This window comes from Eumetopias jubatus, unplaced genomic scaffold (genome assembly GCF_037043125.1).
Source record: "Eumetopias jubatus isolate StellerSeaLion01/CBP00866 unplaced genomic scaffold, mEumJub1_p1.0 scaffold_14, whole genome shotgun sequence".
Taxonomy (NCBI): Eukaryota; Metazoa; Chordata; class Mammalia; order Carnivora; family Otariidae; genus Eumetopias; species Eumetopias jubatus.
Window position 1 is genome coordinate 102,829,733 of NW_028274820.1, and position 16,021 is coordinate 102,845,753.

Consider the following 16,021-nt stretch of genomic DNA (forward strand, 5'->3'; position numbering starts at 1 on the left):
CGCCCAGCCGGTGGGGCTGAGCTAATACCTGGACCCATGACTCTGACTCGAAGCATGACACAGGTGGTTCTGCACCGTGCCCAGAGCACCTCTTTTCCAGACTAGCCGAGAAAGTGACTGGAGAGTTTACGTCTAGGCAAGTGTTGCCTAGACTGTTGTCAAGGAGGACGGAGGGAACCGACGGGCCGCCCGCCTGGGCCACTCTGAGTAGCTCAGACGCCCTTCCAGCTTGTTGAACCGAGTGCACTTGGGTGCGTTCAGGGGCCGGGGACAGGGTCTGGGTGCCAGGGGCTCAGCTCGCCACTGGCTGTCCGTGGCTCTGGCGTCAACAGGTAGGTCTTCCTGGCACACGAGAAGCCGGGAGGCCCTGGCCCCTGAGGGGAGCAGAGCAGCGGCCCTGCCCTGTGGATGCTTCTCTTCCTGTCGGGAGACACGGATCGGATCGGGAAAGCGTGGGAGGGTGAGAGGAGGAGCACGGGTCATCCCGTGCTGCTGCGGGAGCAGGGTTGAGTCTACCACCAGCCGCCAGCCGAGGCTCTCCGCTCCGTCCGCCCCTCTTGCTTCTTGACATTCTCTCCTCCCTGCTGCCGCGCCCGCCGTTGCTGCCTTCCCTGCCCTCTCTTTCCCAAGTGGCGCCCCCCCCCCCCGCCCGGCTTCCTGGGAGGTTCCCTCCCGCTGGGCAGCTGTGCCCCAGGAAGGGCCGTCGGGTCACCCCCAAGGTGCACACAGCACTCGCAGCTTCGCCTGCTGCCATCGCAGGGACGGCTCCTGCCCATGACCACAGGAAGGGCTGCCGGGCAGGCCTCAAGCCTTACCACCGCACCCCCCCGCCGCCTGGCCCAAGAGAGCCCGCCCCAGCCTCCCCCATTTTGCAGCCAGCGGAGCCATTCACACAATCACCTTCTGTTAATTCTATCTGCAACATCAATTAAATTGTTTGTAGAAGCTAATTGAATGTGGCTTAATCACACATCTTAATAGCTTTCCACGCTCTGAACTCGTTGTTAATTCCAGTAATAAAACGAGATGAGAACGCTGGCTGGGTAATTAGCGAGGAGGCTGGGGAAGAAATTGCCGTTTGATGGCGGATAATAAAGGCGGCCGTGGTGACCGCTCTCCTGAGCCGCCGCTGCCGCCGCGCTCCCCATTCTGCTGACGGAGGCAAACGCCGGCGCTGTGCCCCTGACGTCCCCGTCCCCGCTCCGTGCGCTCCGTCTGCCGGCCTGGTGCTGGAGCTGGCCTGGCCCGGGGCTCAGCGCCCCGGGGGGGGGGGGGGGCTGGCCCGTCCGCTGTGGTCGGAGGTGCTCCCGGGGGGCGGCGGAGGCGGGGCACAGGCCCCTCGCGTCGGTTTCTGGCTCCTCGGCCCTGAGCGGAGTCCCTCCGTGCGACTTGGGTTCTTGGTGTGAGGTCCGCGTCTCCATGTCCCAGCCGGGGCATCCCAGGGCCGTCACGCGGCCTGAAAACTGTTGCAGCTGCCGTGACCTCCTTGTGAACTAGAGCAGCCCGCGCCCCTCCCCCAGGAGAGGGACCGCAGCTGTGCCTTCGGCCCAGCCAGCTGTTGACAGTTGTCAGAACAGCCAATCCACGATGCGACCGTGTGCGGGGACCCGGGACGGGTGCGCGCAGAAGCCGAGTCCGGGGGACCTCGGGCCCGGGGCCGTGAGGCTGATGCCGGACGCCGGGCCCAAAGCAAGACGGCAGGGCCAGCGGTGACCGGGTGGGGGGCTGAGTTTGCTGGAAGATGGACGGCTGGGGGGACGCGGCGGGGCTGGGCAGGAAAGGAGGTCCCAGGTTTCTTTTTTTCCCTGGGCACCAGGGCGAGGCTTCGCTGAGCAGAGTGGGGGTGAGAGCTTGTCACGGGGGTCCTCCTGTGGGTGGAGACCGCTCCTCCAGACTTCTCGGATGTCGTTCTGTGGCTCTGAGACATGAAGCAGGGTGTGCCCGAGGCTGGGCACCTGGCACCTTTCCTCACGGTGGCAGCAGGTCGGTGCGGGGGGGTGCACAGACACAGCCCAGAGCAGCATGGAAGGGAGCTCCCCCTTGGGTGCAGGCTGCTGGGGGCTGCCCCTCCCCTGTGCCCGGCTAGGCCCCGCTGTCCTTCGGAAGGGCCACTCGGAGAGGAGAAGGCAGCTATGGGCCTGGCCGGGCCTCACTGCAGCTGGACGTGGCCGGTGAGGCCAGCGTGCTCACGTCCCCACGGGTCCCCTCTCCCCGATGACGCACCTCGGAAGTGAGTCTGGCACTGGGTGCTGCTTGTTCTCGCTCCTCTTCCTGACTGGAAACTTGCACGTTCTCGTGGCTGCTTGGGGCCGGGGGACCCCTTTCTACCTGATGTTCTCTTGGTCATTCCCAGAGTGAGGGCCAGCCCTAAACCCCCGGTCTGCCCCCGCCCTTTCCTCCCCACCGGCTCTCTCAAGCGGGGGACACTGGCCCTTTTCCCTGAAGCTGAGGGTGAGAAGGTAGGAGAGCTGCTGGGTGACAAGAAGTCAGATGTCCCGAAGCGGGTGAAGGCACGAGGCCTGGGGGCTGGACGGCGGGGACCGTGTCTCGGGGAAGCGCTCTGACGGCTGCTCCCGAAGGGAGGAGAAGAGCAGGTCGGAGTCTACTCCGGGGAACTCCAGAGTTCAGCTGGCACCCCCCACCCGGATTCTGCTCTCTGGAAGGAGCGGTGGCCACCTTTTATCAGGGACGTTAGCTGGGAACTGCTGAGGAACTTGCCGGCGGTAGAAGCGAGGAAATGGGAGGTAGCCGTCGGGAAGGAGACAGCAGAAGCAGTGGGGAGAGCTCGGGCCCTGGCTAGGCTCGGCGTTAAAGCAGGAAGCTAAAGGGCCGCGGCCGGGCTCTGCTCTGTGGCCCCCACGTTGCCGCTCCACCGTGGGACTCCCAGGCCAATGTCAAGATGGCAGGAGTGGGGTGGGGGGGCAAGGCACTGAGTGGCTCCCACTCTCAGCGGCCCTCCGGGTGCTGACCTGAGATAGGCATGAGTGCCTGGGCCCGGGACATCTGCCGTCAGTGCGCAGCCCTGGGAATCCACAGAGCCTGGGCTCGAGTCTGTTTCTTCCACCGTCCGATGGTGTGACCTTGGGCAGATTAACCTTTGTAAGCCTCGGTTCCTTCAACTGCAAAGCGGCCCTGGTGCGTGAGCGATGATCTGCAGCTGTGGGGCATGAGTGCCTGGCCCCGTTGGATGGGCAGGTGGTGTGGTGGCATGATGACAGTGGTTATTGTTCCTTTGCTCGTCAGGTGCCCCCTAGTATCTGTGGAACCGTGGACCGGTCTCTATACTCTTAAGGCCTTTTTTTAACTGTTTAACATATTTATCATCAGGCACCGTTGTCAGGATCGAGGACTGTTCTAGGCTTTAAGGGTTCCCCGTGCCGCAGTGGTGGTGAGAGCTTCTGAAACCAGGGCTGAAGCCCTCGGTGATGCGCCACCCAGAGCTCAGGGCGGCCCAGCCGTCTGCGTCCTTCGGACTTTGTCAGTTCCTCTCCTGGCCATGCAGGCCTGCTCTTCCCGAATCCCACTTTGGTCCTGTACTTGGCCTTGTTCGCGTTGCTCCCTGAGCTCTTTCCTAAAGGAGCCCTGCGCCTCAGCTCTGGGCTCCACGCCCTTCTCTCTCCCCTGCTCCTGCCCCCTGCTGACTGAGTCCCCCCAGAGCTGCATTTGGTCCCCAGTAGATTGGGTGTCACCCACGTCTGGTGGGTGGGTGGGAAGCCTGGGGGCTTCACTGTCCTGCTTTTCAGAACTTGAGCTTTCCCTCCTTCCTTTCTTGCGGCACAGGGGGGAGAGACGTTCGAGTTGGCGGGTCAGTGCCAGAGACAAAGTGCGGCCGAAGAGGGATCTGCCCTAACGCATGTTTGTCTGTTTTGTCCCCATGGCCTTTAGGATTACATGCAGAACATCCACGGCAAGGAGATTGACCTGCTGCGGACCACAGTAAAGGTGCCAGGAAAGCGCCTGCCCCGCGCCACCCCTGCCACAGCCCCAGGCACCAGCCCCCGGGCCAACGGACTGGCCCTGGAACGGAGTAACGCACAGCTGGGTGGGGGCGCAGGTGAGGTGGCTGGTGGCGGTAGGGGTGGGGGGGGTGCCTTTCTCTGCGGGATCGGGGAGTGCGGCTATGGAGGCCCGTAGAGGGAGGCGCTGTGGGGCTTCACTCTTCCCCAGCCTGGGTCCTCCGGGCTCCAGACGTGCTTGCCACGCAGAGTCCTGCTCAGCGAAGTGCGTTTGCCCAAGTGCTGCCCTCCTGGGAGCTGGTAGAGGGAGTGGCGGGTGATTTGGAGATCAGGATGGGGCCAGACAGCCTGGAGCTGACGGGTGCTAGCAGCGGTCCTGGGACCGTTTCTCCTCAGCTGGAGCCAACCAAGGCAGGTGTTGGTGAGAACGGGATCTCTAGCGCACGTAGCCAGCGTCTCAGCCAAGCACGCCGCGGGGGCGGGGCGGGCAGCTGGAAGGGCACGCGGCTCCCTGGAGTTCACCCTGCGAACGCCCTCGGGTCTGCAGTGAGAGGTAGGGTCTTTGCTCAGAGAGGACTGAGCTTAGAGAGAAGCCGGAAGCCAAGCAGACTCTGCCACGAGTCTGGCGGTGTGGGAAGGAGAGCTAGAGGCTGAGAGAGCCTGAACTTGAGGCGTGGCAGCTTCTCCTTGACCAGTGTTCACCTTTCTGGATGACACTGAGAGTTCAGGTGAATGATGCTTATGTTTGTTTCTGTCCCCGGCTCTGTCTGCCTCCCTAGGCCTCTGTGGCCACAGTGTGGCTCCCAAGCCACACCACTGTCCCTCCCAAGTCCCCGTGCCCCAGATCTGCCTTGGCTTCTGGACCCTCATTCCCAAGACTTCACTCTCCCTGATGTTGTCCTAGATGATTGGATCTTCTTTTCCTTGGACCCAGAAATAGCTACTTAAGATGCTGTCCTGCCCTCCTAGGGGCTGCCAGTGTGTCCCTGCCCCAGAGGGTGCTTTGCTTATTCACAGTCATAGGCTGATGCAGATTCAGTGGACGGGGCTGGGTACGAAGTCCCTGGGATGGATGGAACAGACCCCAAAGATTTGCCCCCCTCAAAATGCTGATGACCCGCATTGAGCAGCTCCGGGTCCAGAGAAGGCGGCCAGCCGATGGCCTCCTGAGGGTGCTCCTTGTTGGAGGCACACGAGCACTCTGCACCCCGGCCCTGTGGCCCGTGTGCAACCCCCGCTGACCAGTCTGGGGGCACGGGGAGGGGCTGCCGTCTGCTGATTGAGATGTGCGCCAGATGCAGTAGATCTACTCTAGGTCAGGCCCGTTTTGTGGCTCCGTGAAGTTGAGAGATTATCCCCGTTTGATGGACGAGGAAACGAAGGCTCAGCGAGATTCAGTAACTTGTCTGTAAAATTCCACAGTAAGTGGTAGAGCTGGGATTTGAACCTGAGTGTGCCTGACTTGAAAAGCCACCCCTAGCTCAGAGAGAAGCCCCGAATTGTGCAGAGGGAGAGCTCCAGTGGACTAAGGCAGGAAGCTAAGGAGCAAGGCACCCAGCCGGGGCCGGCAGGGGAGGGGGAGGTGGGGGGGCGGTGCCGAAAGCTTCCTGTGGGGGTGCACTGGGGGGAGGGGTCGAATGGCAAAAAACGGCAGGCCCCGGGCTGCCCTTGGCGCTCTGCGCAGAGAGCTAGGTCGGGGCTGCTGGGAAATCACTGGTGAGCAGGGGCAGGGGGGCCGGGCATCAGCCGGGGGCCCTGAGCTCTCCTGGAGCTGCGTGCACAGTGAGAGGCGGCCTCTGAGCTGGCGTGGGGTTCCTCGGATCCTACAGAGGAGGAGAAAGTATCAGTACTCTGAAAGGTGGGGGGGAGCCTTTCCCTGAAGTCAGGTAGCAGGACGGGGCTCTTTCCCCAAAGGGAGAGAAACCGTGAGACACTCCGTCCTGTCACAGTCCCGGGCCCTCCTAGCCTTCCCCTGGCGGGCGGAGGTGCACTCACCCACGGACACGCGCTGGCATCACCAGAGCACACGGACGGGCGTTTACCCAAGCCCGTGTCCCCTCCACTGCACGCTGACACCGACCTCATGCACACTCACACATGTCTCCCGCTCACCGGGCGATGTTAACATCTCATTATCTTTGTTACTGTAATTACATTATCCGCTGCTTTATGCAGAATTATCCTCCGAGGACTAATTGATGGCTCCATGTTTAATTCATTAATCATTAGCATCAAATTCGACAATTACAGTGCACACTGATTGTGGGATTGCAGGCGTAATGAGGGGAGAATTAACAAAGAAAAGGGAAAGCACTTTCCCTCCCTCGGGGTTTTGAGTTGGGGGGCTTGGGGAGGAAGTGGGGCCCGTGATGGCTTTGGGTGGGGCTCGGGATGAGGCAGGGATGAGATTTGGAACCCAGGAGGGGGATGGAAGCAGGACACGGGTGGGGAGAAGCAGGGTCTCTGAGAATTTTGGAACTGCGTGTGCCGCTCTGGAAGGTCTCCTGCCAGGGAGCCGAGGGCACCCCCAGGAAGGCTAAGCTGGCAGGGACCCGTTAGGCCGAGTGCGAGGGGGCGGGGCTCTGGAGAGGAAGTGCCAGCGCCTTGCCTCGAGGGGCTGGAGGTGGGATGGACTGGAGGGCAGTGTCGGCGCCACGCGTAGAACCCGTAAGCACTTACTGTGTGTCTGGTCCTGACTTGGCTGGTAACGACCAATGCAAGAGAAACACAAAACTTGCCTTCCACCTTTCAGCATCGTACTGTCCCCAGGGCGTTAGGGATGTCCGGCCTGCTTCTCTACCTTCTAGTGGCTTCCGCCCAGACCTTGCATCCGTAGGCTTCCAGAAACCCCACCCGTGTCCTCCCAGGACTGGTTTGAGGCTGAGTTTGCCCCCTGCTCTCTCCCACTTCTTCCCTGTCTCTGCCCCCTTACTACCGGCCCGCACCTGGCCCGCTCTCCCGCCTGGCGCTCAGGCACCTCGCGCCTGGCCCCGCCTGTGTCCAGGCTCCGCGCCAGCACTGCCTTCCGGCCTCGGTGCCCGTCCTCACGTGGACGGAGGTGAGAGGGCGCTGGAGGCCCTTCAGTTGTCACAGGCTCGGAGGCCCGGCAGCTGTCCCATGGGCGCTCTGCAAGGGACTGGGTGCTCAGGGAGGGAGCAGGGCAGCTCGGAGGGCACAGGCGGCCCAGCCTGCCCGGGCCTTGGCGCTCCTGGAGCCTCTGGTTCCCCTTGGCTCTGCCATTCTTCCCTGATGGGAAACGAAAGATTAATTTTCTCCAGCCCAACAGGATAATTACTAATACTAATTAGACATAATTACTTGAATCTGATACACTTATTTCTCGTCAGAATGGCACCAAAGCTGAGGCAAAGCAAATGGCATATGTGGACTAGAACGTGGGGTGCAGGGGCCTGATCCAGAGGGGAAGGGGGCTGGGGCTGGGGGCTAGACAAGGAGCGCTGCGGTGAGGGGGTGTCAGTACCACATGCCCCCCCTTCCGGCTCACAGGAAGGGGACTGAGATGCAGAGGGGGGTGAAGTGTGAGACCGGCTGCCTCCTGAGGTGTTGGGGGGGTGCCCACTCGAGGCCTCTCGGTCTCCAAGAAGCCTGGCCCAGTACCTGGTAAATCCAATTTTGGTCAGTATTCTGCTAGAATTTCTCAAGTTCTGCCTGTAGTGTTATTTTCAGGAAAGTCTGTGTACCCCTCCCCAGCCTCCCTTCCCAGTCTGACCCTTCCCCCCACCCCCAGGTGCCCCCTACTCGGCCAGCAACTCGGCCTGGGCTGGCCCTCGCCCCGAGGGGCTGCACCAGCGCTCCTGCTCTGTTTCCAGCGCCGACCAGTGGAGTGATGCCCTGCCCCCAGGTACGCAGGACCCTGTTAAGCGACACAGAGGAGGGCAGCCAGCGAGAGCGTCTGCAGCCGGGGAGGCTGTGTTGGGATGGAGCCCAGGCCCAGGGGAGGGGCCCAGCAGAGCCTGCCAAGGCTTGTCGCATTGTGCTGCAGGGCCAGTGCGGGGGGTCTGAGAGATGGAGTCGGGCCTCTGCCCCTTCTCCGACAGCCGAAGGCGGCTTCCTGCCCCTCTGCCCCTTTGCTGTCCCCAGGCCCTGCTTAGGGGCTGGCTGGTGCCGGAGACCTTCCCTCTGCTGCGTCTCTGCCCACCCACTGCTGTCCCCAGGCAGTGCTGGTGGCGGCTCCCGCATCCCCATCAGCCCCCTGCGCAGCCAGCTCATCAGCCTCACCGCGGGGGGGGGGGGTGCGGCGGCAGGGAAGCGGCTGAGCAGGGAGGTCGGAGGCTGGGGGCTTTAAACACATTTTGAAGGCAGCAACTTGCCTGCCACGGAGAGGGGGGTTCCTAGAGATAGGATCCGGGATCCAGAAAGGTAGTGTTCCCACCTGTGCCGCCTCCAGGGGGCTGAGGCCCCATCCTGTCTAGCTGGTCAAAAATTCTGCCTCCTCTCTGTGCCATCCCACCCTCCCAGCTGTCCTTGGCTCGTCTTCATTTTCTTCCCCTTTCGTCCATTTTTGTGCCTTGCCCTCACATCTCAACTCCTCCTTCTCCTTATTTTTTCGCCCTCTTCAGCGCCGCGCGCGCACACACGCACGCGCGTGCACACACACACGCGCACACACACACGCGCGCGCGCGCTGCCCCCCCTTCTTCCCCCAGCTTACTCTCACCCATCTCCTTTGGCCCCAGATCCCCTCAGCCGTTCTGCAGGCTGAAAGGGAAATGGGCACAGCGCTGCCCTCCTTTTCTAGGTCAGGGTGCGCCCTGTCCCCTCCGAAGCCGGACTCCTCCCACTTGTCCTCCAGCTGGGCACAGTGCCTGCCCAAGGCCCATGAACTCTCTTCCTGGATGTGCCCCCCAAAAAGTCTTCACGGGCCCCCACCCCCCTAGAAGCACTAACCCCCAGTCTGAGCTCTGACTGCAGGAAGGAGCCGGGTGCCCTCAGCACAGGCATCTCCCCACCTCCTGATCCAGGTCCGAGCCTCCCTTTGAGCCTCCCTTTCGGGGGAGTGACTGTGGAGGGCTTGAGAAGGGGAGCTGAGGGCGCTTCCCAGAGTCCCTGTCCTGACGGCCTGTGCTGGCCTCCACAGGCCTCCGTGGGGCCCCTCTGTTGAGTCTGGAAGGAGGAAGGCAGGGAGGGAGGGAGCGTGTCTGCCTCTAATGAAGTTTGACATTTAGTGGTGAGCGCCGGGCGGGGTGTGGGAGACGGGAGCTTGATTAGCGCGCTCTAATTGACAGTAATTAGGCAGCTCCCTGATTGTTTCTAATTCTGCTATTAATTGTGAGGAGCGGGGAGTGTGATTGAGGATAAATTTGGTGCGGAGCTGCTGGGGCTTCAGCTCCCTGTGAGTTCCCTGGGCCGCCTTCCACCCCTTCCGGGCTGCCGAAGCCCTCCTCGCCTTCATCCTGCTCTGCCTGAGTTCCCTACACTCTCGGCTCTTCACCTTCTCCTCCTTCAAGGCTGGGGAGGCTTTGCGGTTGGGACTGGCTGGGCAGACCCCTCCCTGGGCTCTCCCAGGGTAGCCCAGCTGCCGTTCAGGGTGGAGCTCCCCGTGACACTAGGCGACAGGAGGCAGGTCGAGGCAGGTCGTGTGCTCTGCCCCCCCCCCCACTGTCCCTTCTTCCCACACTTCTCCGCCTCTCCCCTCACCAGCCAGTGGCCCAGCTGAGGTGCTCAGTTCCAGCCCCAAGCTGGAGCCTCCCCCATCTCCCCACTCCAACCGGAAGAAGCACCGGCGGAAAAAGAGCACCGGGACCCCCCGACCAGACGGCCCCAGCAGTGCTGCTGAAGGTTAGGGGGACCTACAGGGAAACTGGGGCACAGGAGGTGGGCTGTGGGATTCGGGGATAGTACTCTAAAAGTAACACCATTTTCCGTTTTAAGAGCAAGTACTTCGTGGTGATTAGCAATAACCATAGTTGCACAACTTCTTTGGGTAATCTAGACCTAGTATCTTAGAAAAGCTCTTCCTTCTGCCTAATTTAAACCCTTTCTACTAAAATGTGAGCCTTTCTTTTATTCCTAATGGAAGGTAAAAGGCAGCAGGTGGCTACTCCAGTAGCTTTTCCAAGACTTGTGGGCAGGACCTATGTTTTCTGTGTCTCTTGTATCACCCATTGAGCTTAATGAGTGCTGGGCATATAATAGGTGCTTAATACGTGTGTAGGAACTGGTTAAGTCTCTCCTGACTCGTCTTTAGGCTAAGGAATTCCAGCTCCTCAAACATTTTTCGGTAGGGCCTTTCTTAAAATCTAATGTTAATCATAGCACTCCTCTGATTTTCCCCAAAGTGTCTTCAAATTGTTCCTCTTCTCAGTGGTTGGAATCCTTTCGCTCCCAAATAATTTTAACCTGTATCGATGCATAGTGTCTCACGTCTGCTCCGATTGCCAGGGGTAGGGATGTGGGCAGGAGGGTGGAGATCGCCTCCGTGGGGAAGAGTTACCTTTCCCAGCCTACCTGTGGCATGGTGGTGTTTGGCATTCATGGCATGGAGTCACCTGTACCAGGGAACTGAGCCCCCCTCCCCCCCCCGCCCCACAGGATGGCGACTCTGTGGTTCAGGGGCTGTGTTGAAAGCAAGGTGAGGTGGAATGGTGGAGCCTGGGGAAGGAAGGGGCACCAGCATTCTTGCTCTAGGAAGAAGTTCCTGTTAGGGGTGCCCTTAGAGTAGGAGCCCAGCAGGAAGACTTCCAGGGAATGTCACTGAGGTGAGAGGCTGTCCTGGGTAGAGCCTGGGACTCGGGCCTTGGCCTCTAGCTCAGCGTCGCGCCTACCCCCAGGTCCCTGAGTTCTCCCCGCGCCCCCGTGACACATGCACGCTGCTTGTTAGGGATTGTTCACCCACAGGGTGGTGACCATTGGCAGCGAGATGCGGGTGGCTGTCTTCTGTTGGCCTAAGGGGAGCAGAGCTTGGACCAGCTTCACCACGTTGCTCGGGGTCACAGTCCGGCCCACAGTGCCTGTCACCGGAGCTGTCCTCGGCTCCCCGTCTGCTCACACATCCCAGTTTGCGGGGAAAACCTCTCCTCCTCTCCCCATCCACTCATCCTTCCTGCCTACGCCAGGGTAGTGGGGGAGGGGCCCGGCTCCCAGGAGCCCCACGCTGACGCCGTCAGGAATATTGGGTTTAATGAGCTGCAAAATGAGGCGGCTGCAGCTGACATGTACGGATGGTGCCCACACCCGCCCTCCCCCACCCTCTCCAGCATTGCCTCCTAGCGCCCCATTGCACCCTTCTCCAGACACTCCGCTCGTTTCTCCGGGAGGCACCCCACTCTGAATTCCAGACCCATTCCTGGCCGTGCCAGGGAGGCGAAAAACCCCGCCTCTCTTCACCCAGGCCCCACAGGTGGTTAGGAACAGAGGGGGTGAGCCCTCCTCCGCACGACTCCCAGTTGCCCCAGGAGCATGGCCTTTGAGGCCGGGGCTGGGGGGCAGAGGACACTGGCCGGGCCAGCCGGCGCGCAGAGTTGTGGCAGGGGCGTGTCCCTGGCTATGTGCGCGGCAGGGCGCCCTGCCCTGCCGGTGGGTAAGCACCCCGGTCTCCCACAGAGGCAGAGGAGTCGTTTGAGTTTGTGGTGGTGTCCCTCACTGGGCAGACGTGGCACTTCGAGGCCTCAACGGCAGAGGAGCGGGAACTGTGGGTCCAGAGCGTGCAGGCCCAGATCCTCGCCAGCCTGCAGGGCTGCCGCAGCGCCAAGGACAAGGTTGGCACGGGGGCCCCCCTGGGGTGGGACCCAAGGTGGCCTCGAGACTGACCGGCCGCCCCTTGTCTCTCCCATGGCACAGACCCGACTGGGGAACCAGAACGCGGCTCTGGCCGTGCAGGCCGTCCGCACTGTTCGCGGCAACAGCTTCTGTATCGACTGCGATGCCCCCAGTGAGTGCGGGGGCCGGCGGGGCTGGGGTCGGACGGCTTAGGGAAGGCTCGACGAGCGGCTTGCGGTGGGCCCTGCGCAGGACGGAGGGGAGAGGACTTGCCTGGCGGTCTCACTCTGGTTGCCCGTGGACCTCACTCCCGATGCTTCCTCTCCTCACCTAGATCCGGACTGGGCCAGCTTGAACCTGGGTGCCCTGATGTGCATTGAGTGCTCAGGGACCCACCGACATCTGGGGGCTCACCTGTCCCGGGTCCGCTCCCTGGACCTCGATGACTGGCCACCTGAGCTGCTGGCTGTCATGACTGCGATGGGCAATGCGCTGGCCAACAGCGTCTGGGAGGGGGCCCTGGATGGCTATGCCAAGCCCGGGCCTGACGCCTGCAGGTGAGTGGACGGGTTGGGGTTGGGGTTGGGGTTGGCGGGGGCGCTGAAGCTGGCCGGAAAGGGAGGGGGCGTCGCTGCTCTGGTACGGAGGAGAGAGGGACGGGGCCGGAGCCGCCGAGTGGCCACAGCTGCGCTCTCTAAGGGTTAAAAGTGGCCGTTGCTCTGCTTGGCAGTTGGCCCCTTGGGGTGCCCCTCCCCCTCCCCGCCTGTCACTCAGGCGCCTCACAACAAGAGGCCCTTTCTGAGCCTTATCAGCAGGTCAGGGGCCAGCAGGAGGCGCATGCGCAGGGCCCTATCACTCAGTGGCGTGAAGGCCCTCGTGAAGGCCCTCGCCCCGAGCTCGGAGATGGGGAGAATGGGTGGGAGATAGGATAGTGCATGGGCCCCTGGTGCAGGCCCCCCACCCCCTTTGTTGCAGCAGGGCCAGATAAGCTACCACAGGGGCCCTGCCTAGAATCCTGCTGCCCTCTCAGCCCCCTACGTCCCTGCTGCCCCCGAGGGGCCTCCCTTCAGTGTTCCTTCCTTTCAGCTTCTTCCACCCCCTTTGCGTTACCCGCTGTGTGCCGTCCGTTTCTTAGGCTCGTCTCTTCATTGCTCCGTCCTACACTTTCTCTGTTTCTCCCTATTCCCCTTCGGGGTGTTCGTGTCATTCCCTGACCACCCTCCCCGGGCTCCGCCCATTGGCTCGGGCCCTTCTTGGCTCGGGCCTTGATGGACCTGTGGTTGCAGAGAGGAGAAGGAGCGCTGGATCCGGGCCAAGTACGAACAGAAGCTCTTCCTGGCCCCGCTGCCGAGCTCGGACGTGCCGCTGGGCCAGCAGCTGCTCCGGGCCGTGGTGGAGGACGACCTGCGGCTGCTCGTGATGCTTCTGGCGCACGGGTCCAAGGAGGAGGTGAACGAGACCTACGGCGATGGGGACGGGCGGACGGCCCTCCATCTCTCCAGCGCCATGGCCAATGTCGTCTTCACACAACTGCTCATCTGGGTGAGTTGTGGGCTCCCTCCCGGCCTTGCCAGTCCCACCCCCGAGGGCCCCTCTGACCTGAGCCCCGCCCTCCTCCCCCCCCCCCCCGGCCCTTTGAGAGCCACCTCTCCAAGAACCCCCTACCGTTCTTGCCACATCGTGCCAACTGTGAAAATGTGCTTTCTTCTGCAGTATGGGGTGGACGTGCGGAGCCGGGACGCCCGGGGCCTGACCCCGCTGGCCTATGCCCGTCGGGCCGGCAGCCAGGAGTGCGCAGACATCTTGATCCAGCACGGCTGCCCCGGGGAGGGCTGTGGCTTAGCACCTACCCCCAACAGAGAGCCTGCCAATGGCACCAATGCCTCTGCTGAGCTGCATCGAAGTCCTAGCCTTCTCTGAGGCTCGCGGACAGGGCAGAGGGGCCAGGAGGACTTCTGTGGCCTGGGGCCCCTCCTCCCGACAGGCACTGGGGGGAGCCAAGACACAGAGACTGAGAAGCAGGGACGTGCAGAAAGGAAGGAGAGGAAATGAAGAGTCGTCAAAGCAGAGAAGAGCTAAAGGGGAGAGACAGAGGGGCCAGAGGAGCCCTCTGGGATTTGAGCCGCAGCAGAGAGGGAGTGGAGCTCTTCCAGCCCTCTGCCCTACGGTGCCACTGGAAAGGGACAGGACCCTTCGGAGGTGCCTGTGAGGAGAGGGGAGCAGGACCTCGCCCTCCTCCAGATTCCTGCCTTCTCCTGCCAGCCCCCTGCCAGCCTTCGTCCTAGAACGGAGCCGGGACGGATAGGGCACAGGTTGGGGGGCGGGGTGGTGCTGGAGGAAAGGAAAGTGATCTGTGAGTCCCATGTAAATTTGTACATTGGAATATTTATGTTTGTGTACATACCTGGTGTGTGTGTATGATGAGCCAGTAAACCAGACTGTGTGTGGCCTTGTTGTCCCTCTTTCTATCTCTGCCCTTCCAGAAATGCCCTTCAGCTCTACTCCCTTGTTGCTGTCTGTACTCAGACTCTGAGTCGGCCGGCAGCACTGGCAGCGAACCCTGGAGGAGGTTCGGAGCTCTGTGCTTCCTACTGGAATCTCGGCGCTGCCTTCCCCTCCCCCCACACTCCAGCCCTGCCCTCCAGCTGGTGCCCAGTAACCTCATGCCACACCTGGTACCAGCCAGAGCTCACCCACAGAGGGACAGAAGTATCACCCCCCCCTTCCCAAGACTCTGGGAATTCTCACAGCCAGACATACAGGGAGATACTCGAGGCACAGGACCAGAATTCTGAGGCTGCCACAAGGGTGAGTGGTTAGATGTTACCAGGACAGCACTTCTCTGGGGCCTCATGCCTAGGCTTTGCTTTTGAGGAAAGGGGAGGAGGTAGGTCACCGATGGCAGAACAGCCACCTGGATTCCCACCAACATCTTGCCAAGCTGGGGGCAGAACCCTGAGCTCCTGTTTTCCCCTTCGACCGTCCTTGATCGACCGTCCTTGATCCTGGAAAGACCCGAGGGGACACCCCTCTCTACCTTTCTTGAAGGATGAGAACTTGCCAAGTTAAGGTCCCTGCTCTCCAAGGAGCCTGTTTTCCCATTCCTACAACCACTTTGCTCATGGCCCTTGTTTTCTGCACCACTTAATGAGCGGGGTGTGGCAGGGCTGGCACTGTCTGGGGGCACCTGCCTGCGTGCAGGTAGGTAACCAAGCAAGTGCTATTCAGAGGGGAAACCAGACTGTATTTTCTTGGTCCACAGCCACTTTGCAAGGCCAGTAAGAGCCTTAAGCAAAGAGAAGAGTAGAACTGAAACAGGGCCTTGGGTCTGTACACTAATGGGTTCCTGGGCTCAGAAGTTACTACCAATAATCCCCTCCTTTATTTTCCCTAAAGAAAACCAGCCGCTCAAGTGGCTGAATACTGCCTGGTATAGTTTAGGAGGCTTCGTAGGTAAATCCAGAGGAAAATGGTAAATCGGGACCTTGGTCTCCCCCCTACACACACACACACACACACGCACGCACGCACACACACGCAGACAGCGTCTGCTCTAGCCCTAGACCCATAGACATGAATTCCCAACAGCCAAGGGACAATAGCAGCTCCTGTGATCTCCAACTGCTGCCTGGCTTCTCTCCTGAAAAGAATCTAACCCCATAGGTTCCTTATGTGGGCAGAGACTGCCTTAATCTAGATCAGGAATGGGGCTGGTGTGGACTACATTTTTTTAGCCTGATTTTCAAGCCTTGCTGAAATTTAGCCAAATCGAGAAGACCTGCCCTGGATCCGTGTGTCCCAACTAGGGAACTGACACTGTAGTGAATAACCAGTCACAACCCCAGGTCGCTTTCTGTTTGGTTGCCAAAACCAGCCAGGGGAGCAGGGACTGCCACAGAAGGCCTGTCTGCTCATACGAGGCGTGCAGATGTTTGAGGAAATAGTGGTTGGCGTGCCACCGCAGGAACCGGGCACAGCAGCACTTTTCTGAGGACGGTGATGAGGCTGGCCAGGTACTTGAGCTTGTGTTTCCCTCCCAGACCGTAACTTCCTGAGTCTCCTTGCCCCCCTCACAGGCCTGCCGATTTTTCTTCTCAGTGGCTCTGTTCTCTACCCTGGCTCTCCTCCCGACTCCGCGCAGGTCACGTTTCTTCCCGGGAAGCCCCGCTTACCACGCTCCCAACCTCAGCTGGTTCCTGTAACCCTCCTCTCTCCCGCATCTGTGCAGCCCAGCTCCAGAGCTGGCACAGGACAGCAGCCCTTCTGTGTGGGGGTGGGGTGGGGAGGGGGAACGACAGATAACTGGAGTTTGTCTCGTTTCCCCTCCCGGTATATACCCGAGTGCC

At 61.2% G+C, this 16,021-nt stretch overlaps 1 protein-coding gene across 3 annotated transcripts in view; it reads left to right on the top strand.

The window, feature by feature from the left end:
* Positions 1–14,124, top strand: part of AGAP3 (ArfGAP with GTPase domain, ankyrin repeat and PH domain 3) — a 54,231-nt gene extending 40,107 nt beyond the window's left edge. For 2 of the 3 annotated variants that reach the window (XM_088018212.1, XM_088018211.1), the window contains exons 11-18: positions 3,886–4,054; positions 7,705–7,818; positions 9,618–9,755; positions 11,520–11,674; positions 11,757–11,847; positions 12,010–12,232; positions 12,962–13,217; positions 13,389–14,124. In XM_088018212.1, coding sequence (XP_087874338.1) covers positions 3,886–4,054; positions 7,705–7,818; positions 9,618–9,755; positions 11,520–11,674; positions 11,757–11,847; positions 12,010–12,232; positions 12,962–13,217; positions 13,389–13,595 — 1,353 coding nt within the window. In that variant the 3' untranslated portion in view covers positions 13,596–14,124. The remainder of the gene's footprint in view (positions 1–3,885; positions 4,055–7,704; positions 7,819–9,617; positions 9,756–11,519; positions 11,675–11,756; positions 11,848–12,009; positions 12,233–12,961; positions 13,218–13,388) is intronic. The other variant, XM_088018213.1, reaches the window with a different exon arrangement.
* Positions 14,125–16,021: the final 1,897 nt, after the last annotated feature.